At 37.7% G+C, this 21,047-nt stretch overlaps 1 protein-coding gene across 2 annotated transcripts; it reads right to left on the reverse strand.

Annotated features, from left to right (window-relative positions):
• Positions 1–7,553: 7,553 nt before the first annotated feature.
• On the reverse strand, positions 7,554–20,324 carry LOC128997977 (O-glucosyltransferase rumi homolog). Of its 2 annotated transcripts, XM_054423855.1 has the most exons (6): positions 19,725–20,324; positions 14,719–14,875; positions 12,624–12,825; positions 11,468–11,749; positions 10,225–10,457; positions 7,554–9,897 (listed from the first exon to the last, which is right to left on the reverse strand). In XM_054423855.1, the coding sequence occupies exons 1-6, from the start codon at positions 19,858–19,860 to the stop codon at positions 9,708–9,710; spliced, it is 1,200 nt and encodes a 399-aa protein (XP_054279830.1). In that variant the 5' UTR covers positions 19,861–20,324; the 3' UTR covers positions 7,554–9,707. The 2 variants fall into 2 exon arrangements, with proteins under 2 accessions (XP_054279830.1, XP_054279831.1); XM_054423856.1 differs by lacking the exons at positions 14,719–14,875; positions 19,725–20,324 and adding an exon at positions 19,019–19,112.
• Between the last annotated feature and the right edge of the window lie 723 nt (positions 20,325–21,047).

The raw sequence follows: 21,047 nt of genomic DNA on the forward strand, positions 1-21,047 counted from the left end.
TTTCTTGTGTACTTTATTATTTCATTACCTCTAAAAAAAAAACTACCTTTACGTAAGATTTTGTGTAATAAGTTTAAAAATATCATATCAAGGGGTGGGACATTTCCTTAGTTTGCACTAGGACTTAGGAATAAGGGGGTTGCAGAGAGGTATGCAGGTATGAGAAGTGGACAACTGTTTGGTAACAGCACACCAAAACAACCGAAAAAGCCCTTGACTCTTAAGATCTACCAAGTACAGACAGGGGTTGTCTCGGCGTACTCACTACAGTTTACAGAGTCAAATACATGGGAATAGCACACAATTTATGGTACCTGATTTTTCCTTCCACTTTGGTCGATTTCCTCACCATTTAAAAGTTATTTCCAAAAACTTCAAGCAACCTCAAACTTTTATTGGTGAAAAAAGTTGGAGATTACTTTTTAACTTTGAACAATTAAATCTACAGCTCCACTGGATCGATTTTGTTAAATAATGTGTCTTTGGAAGACATAAACTCTTTGAGTTGCTTTTTAATTTTATGTGCGTTTTATAGCAGTAAGTTTAATAGTATAAAAGTTATAAAGCGTGAAAACCAGGCTATTCATTTCATTTTGAATCGCCCGGTATATCGCTTAGTCCATTTAGGTAATATTTACTTTTTTTATTAAGTAAAATTTTTCTTTTATCTGCGGATTGTTTAGTCATTGGTGAATCTGTAGATGGCCTCACGCTTCACCACTGATGGTAAGTAAAACAAATTTTATTAGTACTATTAATTCTATAATATCAGAAAGAAATACAATACTACACAGACGGCAAGACAGAGTAAAGGCAGATCTGACTACAATGAGTGTTAAAAGATGAGGAGGATTTTAGTGGAGGACAAAGGTGACATAAGGCTGTAGTAGCAATGGTTGAAGAATTTAATGTCTTTTTATCATATTTGCTAACTCCTTTGATTGATTGTTTAGTTCCACTGACAAAGGGTCTAAGGACCAGCTACCAGAAGGTCACAAATTGTGGATATTTATAGGCATGCACTGTGGATATGATACTACCTGGTGTGGATTAACTTCCGCATTAGAAAGAACGACGACTATCTGCAGTACTATCCTGATAATTAGACAAATTCGTTAATACCAAGGCAAAAATGTGGTTTGGATTCCACTAAACTGTAGGTCCCTTCGTTGCCATTAGCTGAATGGGCAATTAATTAACAGCTGTGTCAAAGGAATATGTCGGCTTTAGTCACTAACAAGACTACAAGATCACGCCACTCATCTCCATTCATACTTGGCTAAAAATACCTACTTTGTATGGTCGACATTTCATTGAAAATTATTGAAGTATAGACAGGTGATTGTGAGATTAATAGAGCCCACAATTATTTTATATTTATAAATGTTCCTGAAAGTAAAAAAATATGTCAAAAAACTCTTGTAATAATAGTCTATACTTACACTTATACTGTTGACTCTCAAGACGGTAAATACATATAAGGTATAGCAAGTGGTGATCAATTTCGATTGAACACTCCAATTAAAATCGATCACACAGCCACAGCCTTAATACAACTGACGGAGCACATACTAGACCAACTAGAAGAAGGCAGCTCCTCAACAAGCCTCTTCCTAGATTTTAGTAAAGCTTTTGACTGCCTAAACAATGAACTTCTTCTACTCAAGCTGGAAACTAGGTGTGAGAGGAAGAGCAGCAGAATGGTTTGAAAGCTACATTAGTAACCGGAAACAGCTTGTGGAAATAGCCTACATAAAGAACAACACAAAGTACTGTATAAGGCCCAATCCAAAGCTGTAGATGTACCCCAAGGATCAGTACTTGGCCCAGTCCTCTTCCTCCTTCTCACAAATGACCTACCTAGTTGGATTGGGGAAGATGGACACACCACCATGTACGCAGATGACACGGTTCTCACATTTACAGACATAACCATGGAAAATCTGGAAGAGAAAACCATCACACAACTCCAGAGAACAAAGCAATACTGTGCCTCCAACGACCTAGTTCTAAACAAAAGCAAACCCGTTCAAATGACTTTCACCACCAAACGCAACAACTCAGACAATACAATACCGGGACTACAAACACAAAATACCTAGGGATCATAATTGACTCTAAGCTATCATGGAAACCCCACATAGACCAACTCTGCAAAAAGCTAAGTTCAGTTCAAGTCTCTACATCATACGTAGGATCAAGCAAGCTTGCAGCCCAGAAGTACCCAAAGTTGCATATTTTGCTCTATTCGAGTCCCACCTCAGATATGGCATTGCGACTTGGGGTGAAACATCAAAAGGCAACCTGGAAAGAGTACTCTTAAAGCAAAAAAGAGCAATTAGATGCCATGCCGACCTAAGCTACAGAGACAGTTGCCGAGAAGCCTTCAAGAACCTTAAAACTCTCACATCAATTTCACTCCACATAAGAGAAGTCATTATCCAAACCACTAAAACAGTCCAGCCAAGACACAGAGACATACACCATCACAACACACGACATGCCGCCAATGTTTCCCTCCCACAACACCACCTGAGTCTGTAGAAGCAGAAACCATCCTACAAAGGTGCTCTGTACTTACCAGAGCACCTTAAGAGAGAACAACCCAATCTGCTCAAGAAGCACCTGACAACATGGCTTATGGACCGGCCGTTCTACTCAGAGGATGAATTCCTAAACAATAAGCTACTATAAAAAAATAAATAAAAAATTAAAAAAAGATGCTAATTGTACTTGCAAGTGACTGTAATAGTTGTACCTGACGCATGAATGTTCTCTAGGAATATTTCAATAAAGAGTTTGTCTATTGTCACCACTTAACATCTTTTATATGTATTTACCGTCTTGAAAGTCAACAGTATAAGTGTAACTATATCATTACAAGTGTTATTTGACATATTTTTTGTACTTTCAGATAATTTAATAAACCAGGAATAAAAGCTGTGTAGCTTTTTATTTTAAGATGTTGGTAGCCTTTTTTAACCTTGTATATTTCTGTTTACATAGGCCTCTCACTTGTGCTGGATTATGCCTTTGTTAATTTTACTTTCAATTTGTTATAGATAAATTAAAGTAAACACAACATTATAAAATATTCTTTACTTAGTACCAATTAGTCATTTAACAAGTAGAATTCACAAAAACAATCGGTCAGAGCCAGACCTTTGTTAGGAAACAGGGTAGAACAATTATTTTGCTTGGTCATATCGGTAAATGAAGACACAAAATACAAGGGACATCCATAGGCGCCCGCAGGATTTAGAACAAGGGGGTGCAAAAAGATAACACAAATCCACGGTGTCCAAGGACCTCCCCCCTGAAATTGTTTAGTTAGTATGGTGTTTTAAAACCAATTTGTGTAATGACCATTATGCAATTTACTTATTTAAATTTTGAATTAATAAAAGTAGTTAAGAAATTTATTCTAACTATTAAATTTATTTCCTATATTGAATAGCCAGGGGGTGCAAGCTTACCCCCCCCCCCTGTGTCGCCCATGGGGTCATCTGTAAATTAAGGTCTCCATCTGGCAAGCAGGGTGGTTTGTGTTTTTCTTATCCTGTATATTTGTCCCTGGTAGTGTGGTGAAAAGTATCGTACGAGACTGACCCGGGCATAGGCGTGTTCAGGGTCTTGGAAATGGAGGCGACAAGACATTCCCGGCGGTTGATAGCTAGATTTTAACGATTCCTAAGACTTTTGTGATCTTGAATGAAAACATTAAATTAACACATCATATTACAACTAATTCCTGTTTGAAATTCTTTAAAGGATGGGTCCTTTATTACCTTGAAATAAATGTTAAAATTTACTGTCAGGAATAAGTTTTCTTATTTGTGTGTGCATTTTGTATATATAAACTACACGATTACCCAAATTTTCTAGTTGATATTGTTGAACTACAGCCAAAACCTAACAAATTTCAAAACCACCAAATAGAAACATTAATAATGAATTTATCTTTTATAAATTGCTATTTGTTTAAACTTTACCGTAATGTTAAAGTAATATTGGTATTTAAATAATTAACATGTAAGAATTACATAATTAAACTTTTTGCGAAGCTTTTTCTAAAAATAAAGGAAAATCTGTGTCTGGTTCACACAACTATGTTCTTTTTCAATATAAAGTTGATGACAGCTTGTCCATATGGATATCCTATATAGATGGGATGTCTACTTCAGTATCCAATAAGCAATGCTACAGAGAAACCATCAAAACAGTTTGGGCAGTAGGCAGTGGAAAATGAATTCATGACAAAAATACTGATGAATCAGAAGAAAATTTAATAGTCATAAAACTATTATTTCCATGATAAAATGATAATGGTTAGGGATTGCATAGTTACCCTAGTAATAAATAAAGGAAGTAGTAAGAAAATTAGGGGAGACCGGGGTAATACCGTGCAGCGGGGCAATACCGTTCACCTTATTTTCTTGTCCCCTGGTGGTTGGAGCGAGTACTATGAAGTGCTGCTCCTAGCGGTGACGATTTGAAACAGATTGAGCCGTTCGCGACGCTTCTACCACTACTCACGTTAATGTGACGAAAGATTTTTGTGTTTTGGCTGATTTTCTTCTTATTTGAGATATTTACTGGAACTGAGGTAAGTAATGCATAATATTAGTGACTATTTTTAAACATGTAGTTTTGAATAGACCATATTATTGGCTATTTTTTAGTACCAAACTCAAGTCCTTACGAGTTCTTATTAGAGGTTAGGTTTTTAAAATGCTGTGTCATGTCGTTTTGGGGCAATGCCGTGCACTTAGTATGGGGCAATACCGCACAAGGCACGAGGTGTACGGTATTGCCCCATGTTTTACAATATTGACCTATGTTATAAAAAGATTATTTATTGGCATCCTAAGCATTCAAGTATTGATATTTAAGGTGTATATATGAAGTTCTTTTGAATTAATGATATTCCAGCCATGCCAAGTATTGCCTTATCACATAATTTAATTTAAATATAGTTTGAAATACAACTTTATTGTTTTTTTTACAGATGGTGCGAAAAAGAAAGAGGACAACCGAGAGGGGGGACGGATGGGGTGAACACGAAATGAGCTGTGCCATAAATGATGTGAGGGAAAATGGTATGTCACAACGAGAGGTATCAAAGAGGTATGAAATTCCACTTTCTACTCTGAGAGATAGATTAAAAAGTGGTGATTGCACTAAGGTGAACCTAGGCAGAAAACCAGTGTTCACCAAAGAGCAAGAAGAAGACATTGCCAAACACGTATTGTTATTGGCAAAGACGTTTTATGGAATATCTGCCGTAGAACTTAGAAGATTGGTTTTTGAGTATGCTGAAGCAAATGAAATTCAACACACATTTAATAAGTCAACAAAAATGGCAGGTCCGGATTGGTTAATTGGATTTCTTAGAAGAAATTCATCGATTAGTGTGAGAAAGCCAGAGGCCACGAGTCTTAACCGCATCTCAGCATTTAATTCGAATGAGGTTAAGCTGTTTTTCTCCAACCTATCTTCTATGATGGAGATTCACAAATTTGATGCGTCAAGGATATATAACTTTGACGAAACTGGAATTTCCACGGTACAGAAACCGGGAAAGATTTTAGCGCCTAAAGGAGCCAAACAAGTCGGATCTGCAACTAGTTGGGAGAGAGGAAAAAACATAACAGTATGCTGTGCGGTCAGTGCAAGTGGAACCTATGTTCCTCCAATGTTTATTTTCCCCCGGCAAAGGATGACACCTGCACTGGAAAGAGGAGGACCGCCAAATTCTGTGTACCAATGCACTAAAAATGGTTGGATGACAGAGGATCTTTTTCCGAGATGGTTGAAGCATTTTGCTGAGTTTACAAAGTCGTCGAAGGATAATACTGTACTCTTGATCATGGACAACCACACAAGTCATGTTACGTTAGAGGCTTACAACTTTTGTAAGAACAATGGGATAGTTGTTGTTACATTACCACCACATTGTTCACATCGACTACAGCCCTTAGATGTAACCATCTTCAGTAGCTTAAAAGCTGCTTTTAATCAAGAATGTGACAACTTCATGAGAACAAACCCTTATCAGAAAATAACACCTTATGACATTTGTCCGATCTTCACAAAAGCCTACTCAAGAATTGCCAACATAGAAAAGGGCGTCTCTGGGTTCTCTAAAACTGGAATATATCCGTTCGATCCTACAAAATTTACTGAAGACGACTTTGTCCAACTACACCAGGAAGAAGAACCTAATTTTGGTTGTCCTGTCATAGAAGAAGATGATGCTGCCACAATTGATAGAGCTACCGACTTCTCCATCCCGACAACTTCTAGTAGGCCTGCAGAAACTGCTTTTGACCTTGACGACGAAGAGGAGGACCCGGAAAACCAGCCAACAATTGCTTTGCCTTTTAAAGATATTTCTCCACTACCTGTTCTTCTTGAACCGAAGAAAAGCGGCAGAAAACAACATTCGACCATTTTCACTTTGACCCCCAATAAAGATAAATTGGAGAAGGCTGCAGTCGTGAAAAAAGAAAAGCTACAAAAGAAAGAAAACAAAGCAAATTCACTAGCATTAGGTAAATCTAAGTTTAAGGTCAAAGGTAAAAGCAAACCACGGAAGTATGCGTCAAAGGTCGGCCATCAACACGTCGATAAAAAGAAATGCCGTCGCAACATCTCTTTCGAGTCATCATCAGAAGATGATCATTTGGATCCTAAGAAACTTTGTAACGATGAAGAGATTGATGACATTGATCCTGCTGACTTCAGGGGAACTCCGATGAAAAGATCCAACACTGATAAAGACTCTGTCTGCTTACTTTGTGGTGAATTTGGAAAAAACAAGGAACTGTGGTTCAGGTGTGTTTTTTGCAGTGGCTGGGTACATGCTGAATGTAGTGGATATGACACAGCAGAAAATTTCGTTTGTGACTTTTGCAAAAACTGACCTGCATAAGATAACGGCAACACAAAAGCTCATTAACTTTTCATTTTTTAAATTCCAAAGACGATATCTTGAGCCATGATTCTATTTCATTTTAAGCTTATAAAACAATACTCTTTTTTTGTGTTTAGGCTATGTGTCTTTGTTGTATTTTGCTCTTGTTAGATTTAACTGCAGTACAATAATTGTATGTTGTCATAAAACAGTTTTCCTTTTAGTTTTCATGCTGTACAATTCCCTAAGCGCTCTAAACAGAGATTGATTTTATTTTAATGTAATTAGAAATGCTACAGTATGTGTTTACTTATTTGTGTAGTTAAATAAAACGTTAAACTAAATGTTCTATATTTTTTCTGCTGCCTCACTAGTAATGTTAATCATGATGGGGCAATACCGCACAGGGCGGTATTGCCCCTAACTTGCGTGCGGTATTGCCCCGGCACTCGGGGCAATACCGCACATTGTAAGGGTTTAGTAAAGTTAGATTAACACTCAAAGTTAATTTGATATTCCAATTTTGAACCAAGGAAATTGTAACAAATTACCATTCCTTTAAAATGTGATAATCGTCAATTTCATAGAAGCTTTAGAATTAAATATATAAAACAATAATGCTTAAGTGTACGGTATTACCCCGCCCTCCCCTAACAAAGTATACAAAGAAATAACACTTTTATCAGCTCAACTACTGGACTCTAAGGAGTACTTGGTACTACTCATTCAATCATGAGTGCCAAACAAATTACCAAATTATTATTGTAATAATGTAATATTAATGCGATTGTAATTGCATTATTACCCTAGTAATAAATTATGAAAGCCATAAACAAACAGCTGAAAAACATTTTAGAGGCTCCTAACCAACTACAGAGATCACAATCAAATTAATTATTGAACAACTAAAACCAGAGACTTTTTATGTCAGCTTTGACGTTTTATGTCAGCTTTTTTCAGTAAAACTGATGCAACCCAACCAACATTAACAGCCTATCCATGCCTGATAAAAATCAACAGTTTTAATCATTTTACAAACAATTATAAATAAAACAATGAAATTAGCGTACACATATTCAAAATTTGAAATATAATTAATTACAACCTTTTCATTAAGGAATCCCCATTAAACACTATACAAGGAACATACACTCTCCTGGAAGGATTTTATATAGTACATTATTTTGTTCCTTAGGTAACAAGGACAATTTAAAAAAATAGCGACGCAGCAGCAAACTTGCATGCTAAGCGAATTTCCATCTGCCTGATTGGCTTTCCAGTAATATATTTCATAAACTTATAGGAATTGTTTCCTATTTAAAAATACTAGGTTTAACGAATACTTAGATTTGCTGTTACAAGGAAGATAGTTAGGTGTGTTTTTAATGAAATATTGAAATGTATATTTAAGATTGGTATGAAATAAATATATTTTACAAATTCAATCAAAATATATTCATAAACAAGCAAAGCCTACAACAGTTTATCCACAAAAACAAAATGATAATTTTAAAATTAAGTTTTATTTTAGATTTCTCCATAACCATCAAAAGTAGGCCTACAACATTGCTTCATTATACTTAACTATTTTTTTTTTTTTTTTAGCTCTACAACATGGTTTGGAAAGAAATCACACATCTTACGTTTTTAGGGTAAAAAATTGGGAAAACCAATATTTACCCCATATAACCCCCCAGAAAACATTGTTGCCATAGTCCAATGGCTGGTTCTAACAATCATGCTGGTTCGCAAACCTGTTAGAATAAACTTAGGTTCACACGTCAATTTAATCAAAATCAGATGATTTTCACTTGTGTTATTCAGCTAACGGACACACACCTATACATACATTTGAACGGACGGTGTTTTTGGGCTCTGGTGATATCAAAACAAAAAGTAAATCATTACCGAGTACAGGTCCTATTATGAAACCTACAGGAAAAGGTTTTTCCCTTTATGGGAAATTTGCTCCAAACGTCTAAAATGCCTAAAATGGGTCTAAAATGCCTGGTTTCCTGTCTGTCTGAATATGTGATTTTTACAAATATTGTATCAATTATCTTTTAACCCCTTCCGCATTTGACTTCAAACTCAGTACATAAGTGGTGATAAAATAGTACCACGCCTGTAAGGTACATGGCGGTCTGGGTGATGTATGTTCTCAGAAAAATCATCTTAGCTGTTTATGAACCGATCTGCACAAATTAAAATTAAAGCCATCGCTGGATTAGTCATGAAATTGCCTGAAAACAAAATATTGTCTTGACGGTTTTAGTGGAATTACTTACTTTAAAGATATTTAAGACATACAACTTTAGATGGCCTCCATAATTGATAAAAATAGAAATTTGATCATATGTGCAGATTTGTCACCACTCATGTATTCATTTTGATGTCTAAACAGACAGTCAGACAGAAAAACCATGCATTTTAGACTATGTTAATACAAAGTTTTTTTATTGTTCGACCTAAGGAACAAATATACAAAATCTTTCTGCATATTATAATTTAACAAGGCTTTGATAAGTGCAAATTGTATACACCCTTCAATATCTTATATTGGATTGCTTAATGGAACAATATTTATAAAGAAGTGTATTTATTTATTATGTATTATTGAATATTAAAGACTTGTTATTAAATATTAAGGAACAGGAATTCCAATATAGGACATTCAAGGGTGTTCAAAATTTGCTCATGTCATCAAAGCTCTGATCAATAATAATGTGCAAAGTGGTTGATTGTGTTCTGTTTTTTTTAATCATCCTCTAAAAGGTTTGCTATAGAAGCTTTATTGTATTTCAATTTCATTGCCCTCAAGCTGGGGTCTAAATTTTAAAAGTTTGGCGTACTGCTTTAGCAGCTGTCTCCAGTAGCAGATGATTTCCTTGTTCCGCAGATGGTCCCAAACAAAGTCTCTCCCTCTTTGAGCTATTTCTTGAGCGAGATCGTCATGTTCCTTGAAAAACTCCAACAGTTTCCTGTCAAAAACAACAAACACAGAATAATCTTATATACTTAGCAAAACACACACACAGTGTGATCTATTTACAGGTTGATAATGATTAGTTAATTAGTTATAATTATGTAAGAAATACTTTCATTGGATGAGTTTTGTAGTACAGAAGTTCCACGGCAATACTACATATAAGGGGCTCGGAGGGTGTTGAATTAAAAGACTTATTCTTTCCCTTGATCTTGTTTTTGGAAGTTTATAAAAAAAAACCTGTCACATCACACATAGAACCTATTCATTAATTGAGTGTGTAACACTAAAACTAATTTATGTAATAAAATGATTGATTCACCTTAGTTCATATTTGGATGCATTACTTTTCACAGGGATGTAATGAACCCAAGGTTTGAGAGCTGGGTAGAAGAACTCTAGCCACTCGTCTCCAACGTGAAACACTAACGAGTTGCACAAAAACAAGTACTTGAAGCGGAAACTGGCAGCCACTCCTCGGAAATTGAACAAGTACTTGTACTTGCAGTGGTCTTCCAGAGAAACTTCTTCCGCAGGAGCCGCAAACAATGTATCCTGATTTAAAGAGAACAGTTAATAGATTCCATTAAAATTCAATAACCAACAATCATAAGAAACAGCAATTAATTTTAAGAATTTCTTTCTTTGTGGGTTGTCAAACTACTTTGACTTTAGTCAACATGACTGATTTTTAAAGTTAATAAATAAATACAAGTATTTACTAAGTAGACAAGCTATCTGCTCGGCAGTTGCATTGGCCGTCATAAAAAGTTAGATCAATACTACTACTAGAAAACTCTTGTTCGCTGTCAGACGACTCACTTGGCATAGTCAATGGAGGCGGCTCCAATGGGAGATATCATTTGAGTAGGATGCATTTGCCTGGTACAACTACCTCGCTAGCGGTTAAAAGTATTTTTAACTAAATACCGAAACATATGGTCAAACAACAAGTTTCAAAAAGCTGAAACCACTGACTGTGGATATTTTGTAGACATTGCGATGCGAGGTGTAACACTACTGATGGTTTTATAAAGAATAAAGACCTGAACATAAATACACAAAATATAATATTTAACTAATAGAACGTGGTAGACGTTATAGGAATACTACACAAATTACAAGTAATTTAGTTTTAAAGAAGCTTAAGCCATTGACTTTGGATATAGCAAGTTGACTTTATATCCTATTGTAAAATCAGAATGTATCTCATATTAGTATTGACCTCGTGTCTAATTGTCATTACAAAATCAATATGTTTCTATTTAACGGAACCAAATGGAAGTTATGGAACATAACACAAATTGAAATATCATAACAAAATTTAAAGAAGATGAAGATATGTAATCCAAAAAAAGGCTATCACATTGAGGGGCTCATATTCAAAGTGTTAGGCATCCAAGAAAATGTCTACGTTAGAAACTGCATTGCAAGTGAAAAACAAGTTGCGCAGCAAAGATCGAGTGAGAAATCGGAAAACGTGCGTCATCACCTTGTGAATATCTAAAGTGGATATTAAATATGAAGAATAAGGGTATGTTATCAAGAACAATTTAGTAATTTACCTTATCAGACTTCCAAGCCTGATTTTTTGTGTATGCAGCATCAATCAATTCTGGCATCTCACGAGACAACAGCACCAACGTGTCCCGCTCACTGTTTGTACGCGAGCCTCGGAAGAATGCAACCTCTTGTTTGTCACGCCACGGCCATCTCTTCCTAGAGTAATCTAGTGATTGGCGATGCTTATCCCAGCGACCAAGGCCTCGGGGATACAGCTTTATCGCAGGTCCTCCCTCCCAGAATGACCATGCAGGATACATAATATCCCAGTAGTCGTCTTTGGTCTGTACAAATAATTTTGAAATCAAATATTAGTTTTTTTTAGATAAATACAATGAAAACCAGGTAGAATCTCGATGAGTCAGGTGAAAAGTCAAAATAGTGTTTGTTCCTGAGATTACAATGGAATGATCCCTTATCCAGAAGTCTAGCCTTGATTACGAGTTAAACAGTTTCAAGATGAGAGGTATTTTGTTTTATCAGTGACTATCCGTTGAACAAAAGAAAAATATGTTACTTTAAGGTTACATATTTCTGCCAAAACTCAAACCAGTGGTAATGCTTGGTTTATTTGTCATGGTTGGAAAAACTCCTTTATTGTTAGAGATCATGAGTTGAAAAGAGATATTTGTGCTTGTGCATTAGGAAAGCTTTGTGCAGCCATCTACAGTTCTCGAGTGGCAATGACTGTTTATTCTCGTAATACACACAAGATTTGTCCTACCACCATAATTAAAATATCATAACATTCAGATTAACTTTATATTTGTATACAAAATGTCTTTTATTTAGGTTATGTTATTTGCTTAGCGGTTGTTAGCGTACTGGCTCCATGAGTGAATTAGTGATTTAGAAGAGAATGATCCATTCCCACTCTAGAGCAGAAATGTGCTATTTTCATACTGTTTACAGGTGTGACAATGTGATCATTTGCATGGAAATGATTTGCAGGAAATAATTCAGTAACAAACACTTTAACTCTTTAAGGCAAAATGGATATTTCCTTTGTCTGCACGTTTTTTGCGGTGATGGTATTTATATACTACATTGGCAATATTTGCCATTTGACCGCAAACTGTGCAAGGTGAAGAGTTAAGGACTGTATGATATTCTTTTTGAAGAAGTGAAAACAGTTATCAAATATTTAAAGGAATTTACCTTGCTAAAGGAAAAAACGGGAAGAGTCGGAGTCTGGAAGCGTGATATTTGAGGCCAGTCGCGTGTGTTGAGCACCAATTGGAGATCTGGCAGCTTGGGGCTCAATTTGAGCAAGTAGTGCTCAACCCCTGCGCATCGTGATGGAAAAGCGCAGTCTGCATCACGATATACCTTTCCCCCAATCACTTTATAAGTTGTTCCTCTACAACAGCCACATATCAACATAAAGTTTTGACTCTAATAACAAAATCAGTGGCATTACAACAAAATAATTAGGGTGGCAGACTGGGAGTGAGTTCACTAAAAAGGCAATAAAGACCAATTGGATATCAAAATAGTTTAGAGTATTATTTAAAAATTTTATACAAGGCATGTTTTTTTTTTAAGTAAGTACTGTTTTGAAATTAAGAAAAGATGGGCTAAGATATCTCAGTAATTTTATTTTTACATGAAAGACTGTATCACAACTGTTTTGACTTTGTCTTGAAGACGCTGAACTCCCAGTCTCTACAAGTGCAGGAACAGATGGTAGTCACTGGGAGCCAAATCTGGGCTGTTTGAAGGTTGATTAAGAGTTTACCATCGAAAAAATGTGATGAGATCTTTGGTCTGATTAGCCACATGAGGCTGGGCATTGTCAGTAAAACTATGCCATTGCTCAACTTGCCACGTATCTTGTTCTAAATTGTCTCATAGTAGGCTGCGTCATTGATTGTTTCATTAGGAGGCAAAGATTCCACAAGCAATGGCCTACGGTACTCCTTTTCTGTCCCAAAAAACTAAGCACAAGATTTTCCTGGCAGAAATCATTTGGTTAAACTTCACGTTTCTGGGTGAATCTGAATGCCACCATTCCATGGACTGTTGCTTTGATTCTGGTGTGATGTAGGCCAACCATGTTTTATCGCCCGTAACAATTTGCCTAAAGTAATCATCACCGTCGTTGTGGTACCGCTCAAGGAAAGTCAATGCACTGCCTAAACATTTTGGTTTTGTGCACATCCGTCAACATTTTCGGTACCCAACATGAACACAATTTTCAGTCATTTAAGTGCTCGGTCAAAATGACATAACACTACAAGAAACATTAGGAAAGTCATTCAGCAAGGAGGAAATTGTAAAGAGTATGTTTGCACTCACCTAATTGTCTGTTTACTGCACCAAAAATTCATTAACAACGGAGGACGCCCACTTTGTTGTTCATAATGAACATTTTGTGCACCCATTTACCCAATTTCTTACCTATACATCACTTGTAATGTTTTTTCTGTAAACTGCACAGATCTCAATATGAATAATGATTGCTTTTAGGCCTTTACCACTAAGAAATTGAACATCCCATACTTCACAGTCGGCGAGACTCACGATTATCGGAGGCATCTTAAACACTCAGTACAAAACGTAAACAAGGAAGAATCAGGCTGTAATGGTGTCAGTGCGTAGGCAACTGATGTAGGATAGGGATCCACGGTGTGGCAAAACAGTACTTACTTAAAAAGCATGCCTGTAATTGGTATGATAGCCATCTTTTTTAATAAATGACCTAGACAAAGTGACTTTAAGGTCTCTGTCTAGAGTGCCAACTGATTTGCAGATCTGTGTGTAGGATAAACTAGAATCTGTGTTCAAGTGTATAAATGAATGTAACTGGTGCTACAAACAAAGGGTTAAAATTTTTTAGTAACAAAAACTGGATTCAAACTAACCAAATACACAAAAAACATTGCATAGGCTTATTAACTACCTTTGAACCAATCTCCCTTTTTTCCATAAAAAATTTTAAAAAGTCAACCCAAATTCGATAAAGGCACTAAAAATATTTAATTTAAGCTTATGGCCACAAGTGGTTTGACCTAGAATTGTTTATTGCGCTTGAAAATCGCTGACTACCCGTGTAAGTTTGTTATTTTAATTTTGATCTAGTGCGAATACTATTTCTATGACATATGTACTACATGTTAAGTCTAAGAAAGGTTAGGGTGGCCGAAATAAAGGACCTTTAATTTCATTGTCAATTCGAGAAAGCTAGCATAAATCGATGATGACAATTTCCTGGTTTATTTCTAAACTGCTCGGATGATCTAGAAATACTTACTTGTTTCTGGCATTTTTTAACATTGCTTCAGTTATACCTTTCTTGAATGTTGATAAATCTTTAATTATTGTGTCTATGTAGCAGGTACAATTGGTGTGTATACATGGAATGTATTCCTTTAATGATTTCTGTATTGAGCTCAGAATTTCATTGTTTTCTGGAAAATGATTGCACATTTTGTTAAAAGACCAATAGTTTGGTTTGAGAACAATATCAAATTACGAGGGTTGTTTTTTATCCAAGGGCCATTTTTGTATATGGCCAAACTTGTCGTTCGTGTGCACACTGCAAAGAGGCTCCACGCCGCTTATTTGCATCATTTGTGAACAGAATGACACAATTTGCAACTCTGTAGCTGACTTGTACAATGTACACTCCGCTGTGTGTTTTTAGGATTTTCTAAAAAATGATTGAATCTCCCATCACCTGTGAGATAAGGTCAGTGATACGTTTATGACCACAAGAAACACATCTCTTGCTGACCAATATCCGATATCTTGATTTGATATTTATCGCCAGATGATGGAAGAGTGAATGACCCTAATGCAATGATAGAGGGAAAGTGCAGAAATGAGATAGGGAGTTTAAAAATGGTTGTGAAAATGTTCATTTCAGAAGAAATTGTGTTTTTGGTGGGTACCCAGACTTCTCACAAAGGAACAATAACGAAAATGGGTTTCATGGCCATTTTTAAACTCCATTACCCATTTCAGCACTTTAGCCTCACTAATTACATTAAAGTCACATTCAGTTATCTGGTAATGAATACCGGCATCGGGTAAGTATATTTTCTTTTATAAAAAACCTATCACTGACCTTATCTGGGAAGCGGTGGGGGAGTCAATAATTAAAACAAATATTAGAACACACATTCCATTTCCATTCCATTTCGTTTTGTCATAAGAGCCAGAAGCTCCCTGACTGCAAACCCGGTACCTATAATTAAACATACCCGAGCCCCATGATGTAGGCCGAAGCATACGCACCGACCTTTGGCACACCATGGGAGGATGACTTAAGGTCATCAGGCTTACCGGCTGCCGAAGCAACCCTTCGGAGAGAGGGTTGCCCCTCAATCCTAACCAGGGATACCGGCTACTTGTTTAAGCGTCACTCCACCTGGGTTCCCCCAGGTACGAAACCCAGAAGGACCATAGTGGAATGCCCTGACACATTTAGTGCAAGCAACACTCGGGACCTATCCAATCCCTGACAGGCAGAACCCGCCATCAAAGCCAGGAAGAAGGGGACCACCAGCAAGCTGATTGGGGGAACCCCAACCACCTATTTACACCACTACCCGATCGAGGCCTTACCCAGTTGCTGGGAAACCAGAGGCGACCAAGACGATAGATCCCTGAACACCCCCAGCGGGCTAGAACCCAGCACCCGATCTACTTCGTTTGCCCATCAAGCCCAACATCACTGCCAGGCCATCAGGGTTTCCCAAAAGGAGGCAGGAATAGAAGTGGGTCCCACCCGGATGAACCTATCCACCAAAGGTGGCGACACCCTTTGCTCAATTGAGGTTCCAGGGAGAACCCCCCACACTCTAGATAACCATACCTTCCGGTCTCAGAGACAGGGATTGGCTGATGGAGTGCGCCCAGCCGTTGCCCTCACACTGCGGAAAGTTACGTTCCCCTAGAGTGTCCCCGAGAGCTGACGGGTACTCGTCCGTCCTTTTTCACCTCCAGGAAGGCTACTTCCAAAGTCGAGGATTTGCCACACTGAATGCCAGTCGCACATCAACAAGCGGGCCGAAGCCCAAAAGATCATAGCTACAGGCAGGTGATAGATTGGTGGCACACTTCCACCTCTTGCAGAGCTGAACACCCCCCACAACCTGGATGGGGGAATGTCACTGGGGACTCTCACTTTGGGTAAACCCAAAGAGGCTGGCTTGCCCAGTCGTCCATAACTATGACCTACTTGAAATGCCGATTCCGACACCGAGCAGTTACCTCCCCTTTGGGGGCTAAACTTGCCCTGTTTTTCACCTCCCAGGACGAGGCTACTTCCAGAGCCGAGGATATGCCTCACAAAAGTTCAGTCGTACACAACAGGCAGGACAAGCCCAAAGAGCTCAAGTCACAACCACAGCCACAGGCAGGTGGGAGACCGAAGTCTCGCAGAGCTGAACACCCCACCACCCTGAATGGAGGAAATGTCACTGGGGACTCTCACTTTGGGTACAACCCAAAGAGGCTGGCTTGCCCAGTCGTCCATAACTGTGGCCTACCTGAAGTGCCGGTTCAAACACCGGGTAATTACCTCCCCTCTGGGGTGGCAAGAGCTAGGGTCCGCGTGGTCGCTAGGCCACATACCCACGCAAGCGTGAGCCCCCTGCGGGAATTAGAACACACAAATTAAATTAAATTAGAACACACAACGAAGAGTAGCCTAAATGTCAGCTAAATAGCTGCAAATGGTGTCATTCTGTTCACAAATTAAATTATGCCTTAACAGCTTCAGTCCCAGCCGTCACACTCCCCTGTATGTAAGGCTTCTCACCACACGGGAGTGAGTGTGTTAACAGGTTCAGTCCCAGCCGTCACACTCCCCTGTATGTAAGGCTTCTCACCACACGGGAGTGAGTGTGTTAACAGGTTCAGTCCCAGCCGTCACACTCCCCTGTATGTAAGGCTTCTCACCACACGGGAGTGAGTGTGTTAACAGGTTCAGTCCCAGCCGTCACACTCCCCTGTCTGTAAGGCTTCTCACCACACGGGAGTAAGTGTGTTAACAGGTTCAGTCCCAGCCGTCACACTCCTCTGTATGTAAGGCTTCTCACCACACGGGAGTGAGTGTGTTAACAGGTTCAGTCCCAGCCGTCACATTCCCCTGTATGTAAGGCTTCTCACCACACGGGAGTGAGTGTGTTAACAGGTTCAGTCACAGCCGTCACACTCCTCTGTATGTACGGCTTCTCTCTACACGGGAGTGAGTGTGTTAACAGGTTCAGTCACGGCCGTCACACTCCTCTGTATGTACGGCTTCTCTATACACGGGAGTGAGTGTGTTAACAGGTTCAGTCCCAGCCGTCACACTCCCCTGTATGTAAGTCTTCTCCCCACACGGGAGTGAGTGTGTTAAAGCAGCACCTCTTTTCGGCGTACACACAAGCTCTTACTTCTAGGGTAGTAAAGAATCGGCTAGAGTCAAGAACATCAGCTGTAAGAAAATTATTTTGTACATTTTTTTAAAGTTTAGGCTACCGGTACTTTCATAAGTTATTAGTCCTCAAATATTATTTCTGTCTTGTTTTGCTACTGCATAACTACAGCTGCTGTTATTGTTAGTTAAAAGTAGACTAGTTTCTATTACTCTTCCAATTCCCCTGTCCACACATGGTGATTTGTCTGCGGAAACATTGTCTGCCGACTGTCTCTAGAATGTTGCTATTTTGTCTCCAGTATGTCGGCCGACTGTCGGCAGACAAATTTCGGTGTTTCTGGAGACAAAATGCAGTGTTTTCTGTTTCCCGTTCGAATGGGAAACACGGAGACAAGAGACAAAACTTTTGTCACAAAGAAAGGAGACTGGATACAAGCCGAAGGTGTTCAACATTCAGCCCATTTAGTAGACTGCAAAGCGGTAATATTACGATTTTTGGGGGGTAATAAAAGAGCTGGATTGAGTTTCTTGAAAGTTTTGGAATTAGTTTTCAATGATTTATATCATTATATGACATTTTATTGAATTGTTTATCTCTTCAAGTTTAAAATCTTAAGACCAACAAAGCACAGCAAAATTTCAAAATCTTTAGAAGTCAACCTCGTGAAGTTCCTAAATCCTCCACCTAATATGAAGGTCTGATAGAAGATTGCGACCATCGTACGAACCTCGTTTAAGAAAATGTTGAGTCCATCATAGTCTCTTCCTAGATTCATTAGGCCCATGGCTCAGAAAAATGAAGCCCGCAAAGGATATAATTACGTCCTCCTCGGTCACCATACCAACAAACATGGAAACACTGACTGGCTAGTGTGGACGAAAAACACATCGGAAACTTGTACCTATCTGAAACTGTGTGCCGACTGTCCGCGCACAGTCGGCAGACAGTCGGCCGACTCAGTCTCCATGTTAGGACTAGGCTCAAGACAGCAATAAATTTAACCTCAAAAAATTTGTCTAAATGTCAAAAAAGGGTTAATGTTGGTGTTGTAAATATGTAGGTCTACAGGTTATTTCCTAGACAGAAGCTGATTCTTTTTCACCCTAAGGAGTACAAGAACTTATTTAGCCTTGCATCCCATGTATTTTTTAATTTATACCAATTTATAATATGGATACATACTGGTAATGACCCACAACTGTCATTTTTCGCTTCATGTTGGTAGTTGGTATGCATGCAACAAACTTAAATCCGAATCTAACATTTCAAAAGCAACATAAGTAACAGGAAATATAAATCCAAAAACAACTAGAAAAACAATGCAACAAATAAAACAATAACAACGTAAATATCTGATTACAACTCTATTCAAGACAGCTTATTTTGCTGCAGTAAGTTTATACAGTAACAAATAGGTATTTTGACACACTAGGCCTACACTGACTTTCTACGCAAGGATTTAATCTGGAAAACAGCTGTTTGCCAACTGCTTAATAAAATGGGATTCCATACTGGACTTTAATGAATTTATACCGGACACCAGCTGGTTATAATTAACAATGAGCGGTTATCAACTAAAACATAACCTCTCTTAGAAGTTATGAGTTTAGTGATTGTCATTTCCTTCAGTCAGTGGGAATATAACAATTTTTATCCTTACAGTTTTTATGTTGTTCGGTTAGTTTGGAGTAAGTTAGTATGGCAACAAATATTGTTTGTCACTCGTCCAAAATTTGAAAACCATACTCTGATACTCTGGTAATCCCGCACTCGAGGAACCATACTCGCCCGGTAAACACCTATTTTCCAGACTAGTAACATAATATACTATCGCATTTTATTAGAAAGTGTTTTGAAGGTTTCAAATTTAAGAGCATAAGATACTTGCCTTTACTGTACATGGATCTTTGGATTGAGGAATTTTCACAGGATCCATCACATTCTCTACTGTTGAAAAAAGATAGCTGATGAAGAAAAGTTTGAAAGAAAATACTCATATAAATCAAATTAGGCCTTATCATCATAGTGACAGTAGCCAATTAATAACATTTAATAGGGCTGTTCGATTCGCCCCTGAGAAAAGTCAGTTGCCTTTTGATGGTTCAAAATTTAATTCAGAAGTCCTATGCTCTTCATAAATGGTCCTGGCAAAGAAACAACTTTCCTTAGTCAGTAACAATGCTACACAGGTCATCTCAGTCGCACTCGTCACTTTTTTGTACATTCATCAAGTGTTCATTTGAGAATAATATAATATAATTAATCTTAACTCATTAAAATTCAAGCACACAGGTCTAAAGAAAACAAACAGTGACAGTAGGTCAATTACATAATATTGATGTAAGTTTAGCCAGGCATGGCACGATGATAAAGCTCCAAGAGTCCAAACAAATTCAAATAAACCAACCTAACCAACTAGAACTAAACTAACCTAAACATAACAACAATAACAAACGAACAAACCACAAACCATCAACACAAACATCAATATTCAAAACAAAAGTTGACGTTGTGCAGTCTGCAGTCAGCAGTACTAGTACAGCTGGACCGATGTGTTTTTTTTTGTTTTTTTTTGGTTGATGTAAAGCTGACTTTGATTTACGACCATGAAGTAAATAAGAACCTTTGATTAATTTTTCAAATTGTCATGTGTCTTTTTTGAGTTTTACTGATTATCTCTGGTTATTGTTTTTGTTATTTACAACTTATATATATATATATATATATGTATAATGATAATTTATCTGTCAATGTGTTAAAAAAGGTTTTTCAATTTTTCATTTTCCAACTTATTAGTGGCGTGGATAACTTTCCAAGAGGTTTCGCTGTAACCTGTTCGAATAAAACAATAGTTCTCATCCATATTCTTTTAATATTTATTTATTTATTTATTTACGTGTACTGGTGAAATTACCTGCAGTCAAGTGATCCTTTTGACCTTGAAAGGCGACCGGTTTCGATCCTCACGGGATCATCTTCAGGCGGACGTCGTCATTGTCATTTCGTTCTTGTAAACACGTCGTTTTTTTATGAGAATAACAGTTTTACAACACTTAAAACACTTAACACATAACACGAAAAATGGCCAATAACTATTACGGTACCGATCGGTCGAGCGGTGGGTGACATGGACGTTGAGTCTGGCGGGCGATCGGTACCATAATTAGTTATTGGTCAAAAGAATCACTTGACCGCAGGTGATTTAACCAAT

This window comes from Macrosteles quadrilineatus, unplaced genomic scaffold (genome assembly GCF_028750875.1).
Source record: "Macrosteles quadrilineatus isolate MER2022 unplaced genomic scaffold, UCM_ALF_1.0 Scaffold_7__1_contigs__length_78375512, whole genome shotgun sequence".
NCBI lineage: Eukaryota > Metazoa > Arthropoda > Insecta > Hemiptera > Cicadellidae > Macrosteles > Macrosteles quadrilineatus.

Bases quoted from the DNA above. Each gene is read 5' to 3' on its own strand.
- LOC128997977 (XM_054423855.1), bottom strand. From the start codon at position 19,860: ATGATGATAAGGCCTAATTTGATTTATATGAGTATTTTCTTTCAAACT. The intron at 11,750-12,623 runs GTAAATTCCTTT...TTATTTGTACAG, and splicing joins CCGTTTTTTCCTTTAGCAAG to ACCAAAGACGACTACTGGGA. The intron at 9,898-10,224 runs GTGAATCAATCA...TGTTTTTGACAG, and splicing joins GCATCCAAATATGAACTAAG to GAAACTGTTGGAGTTTTTCA.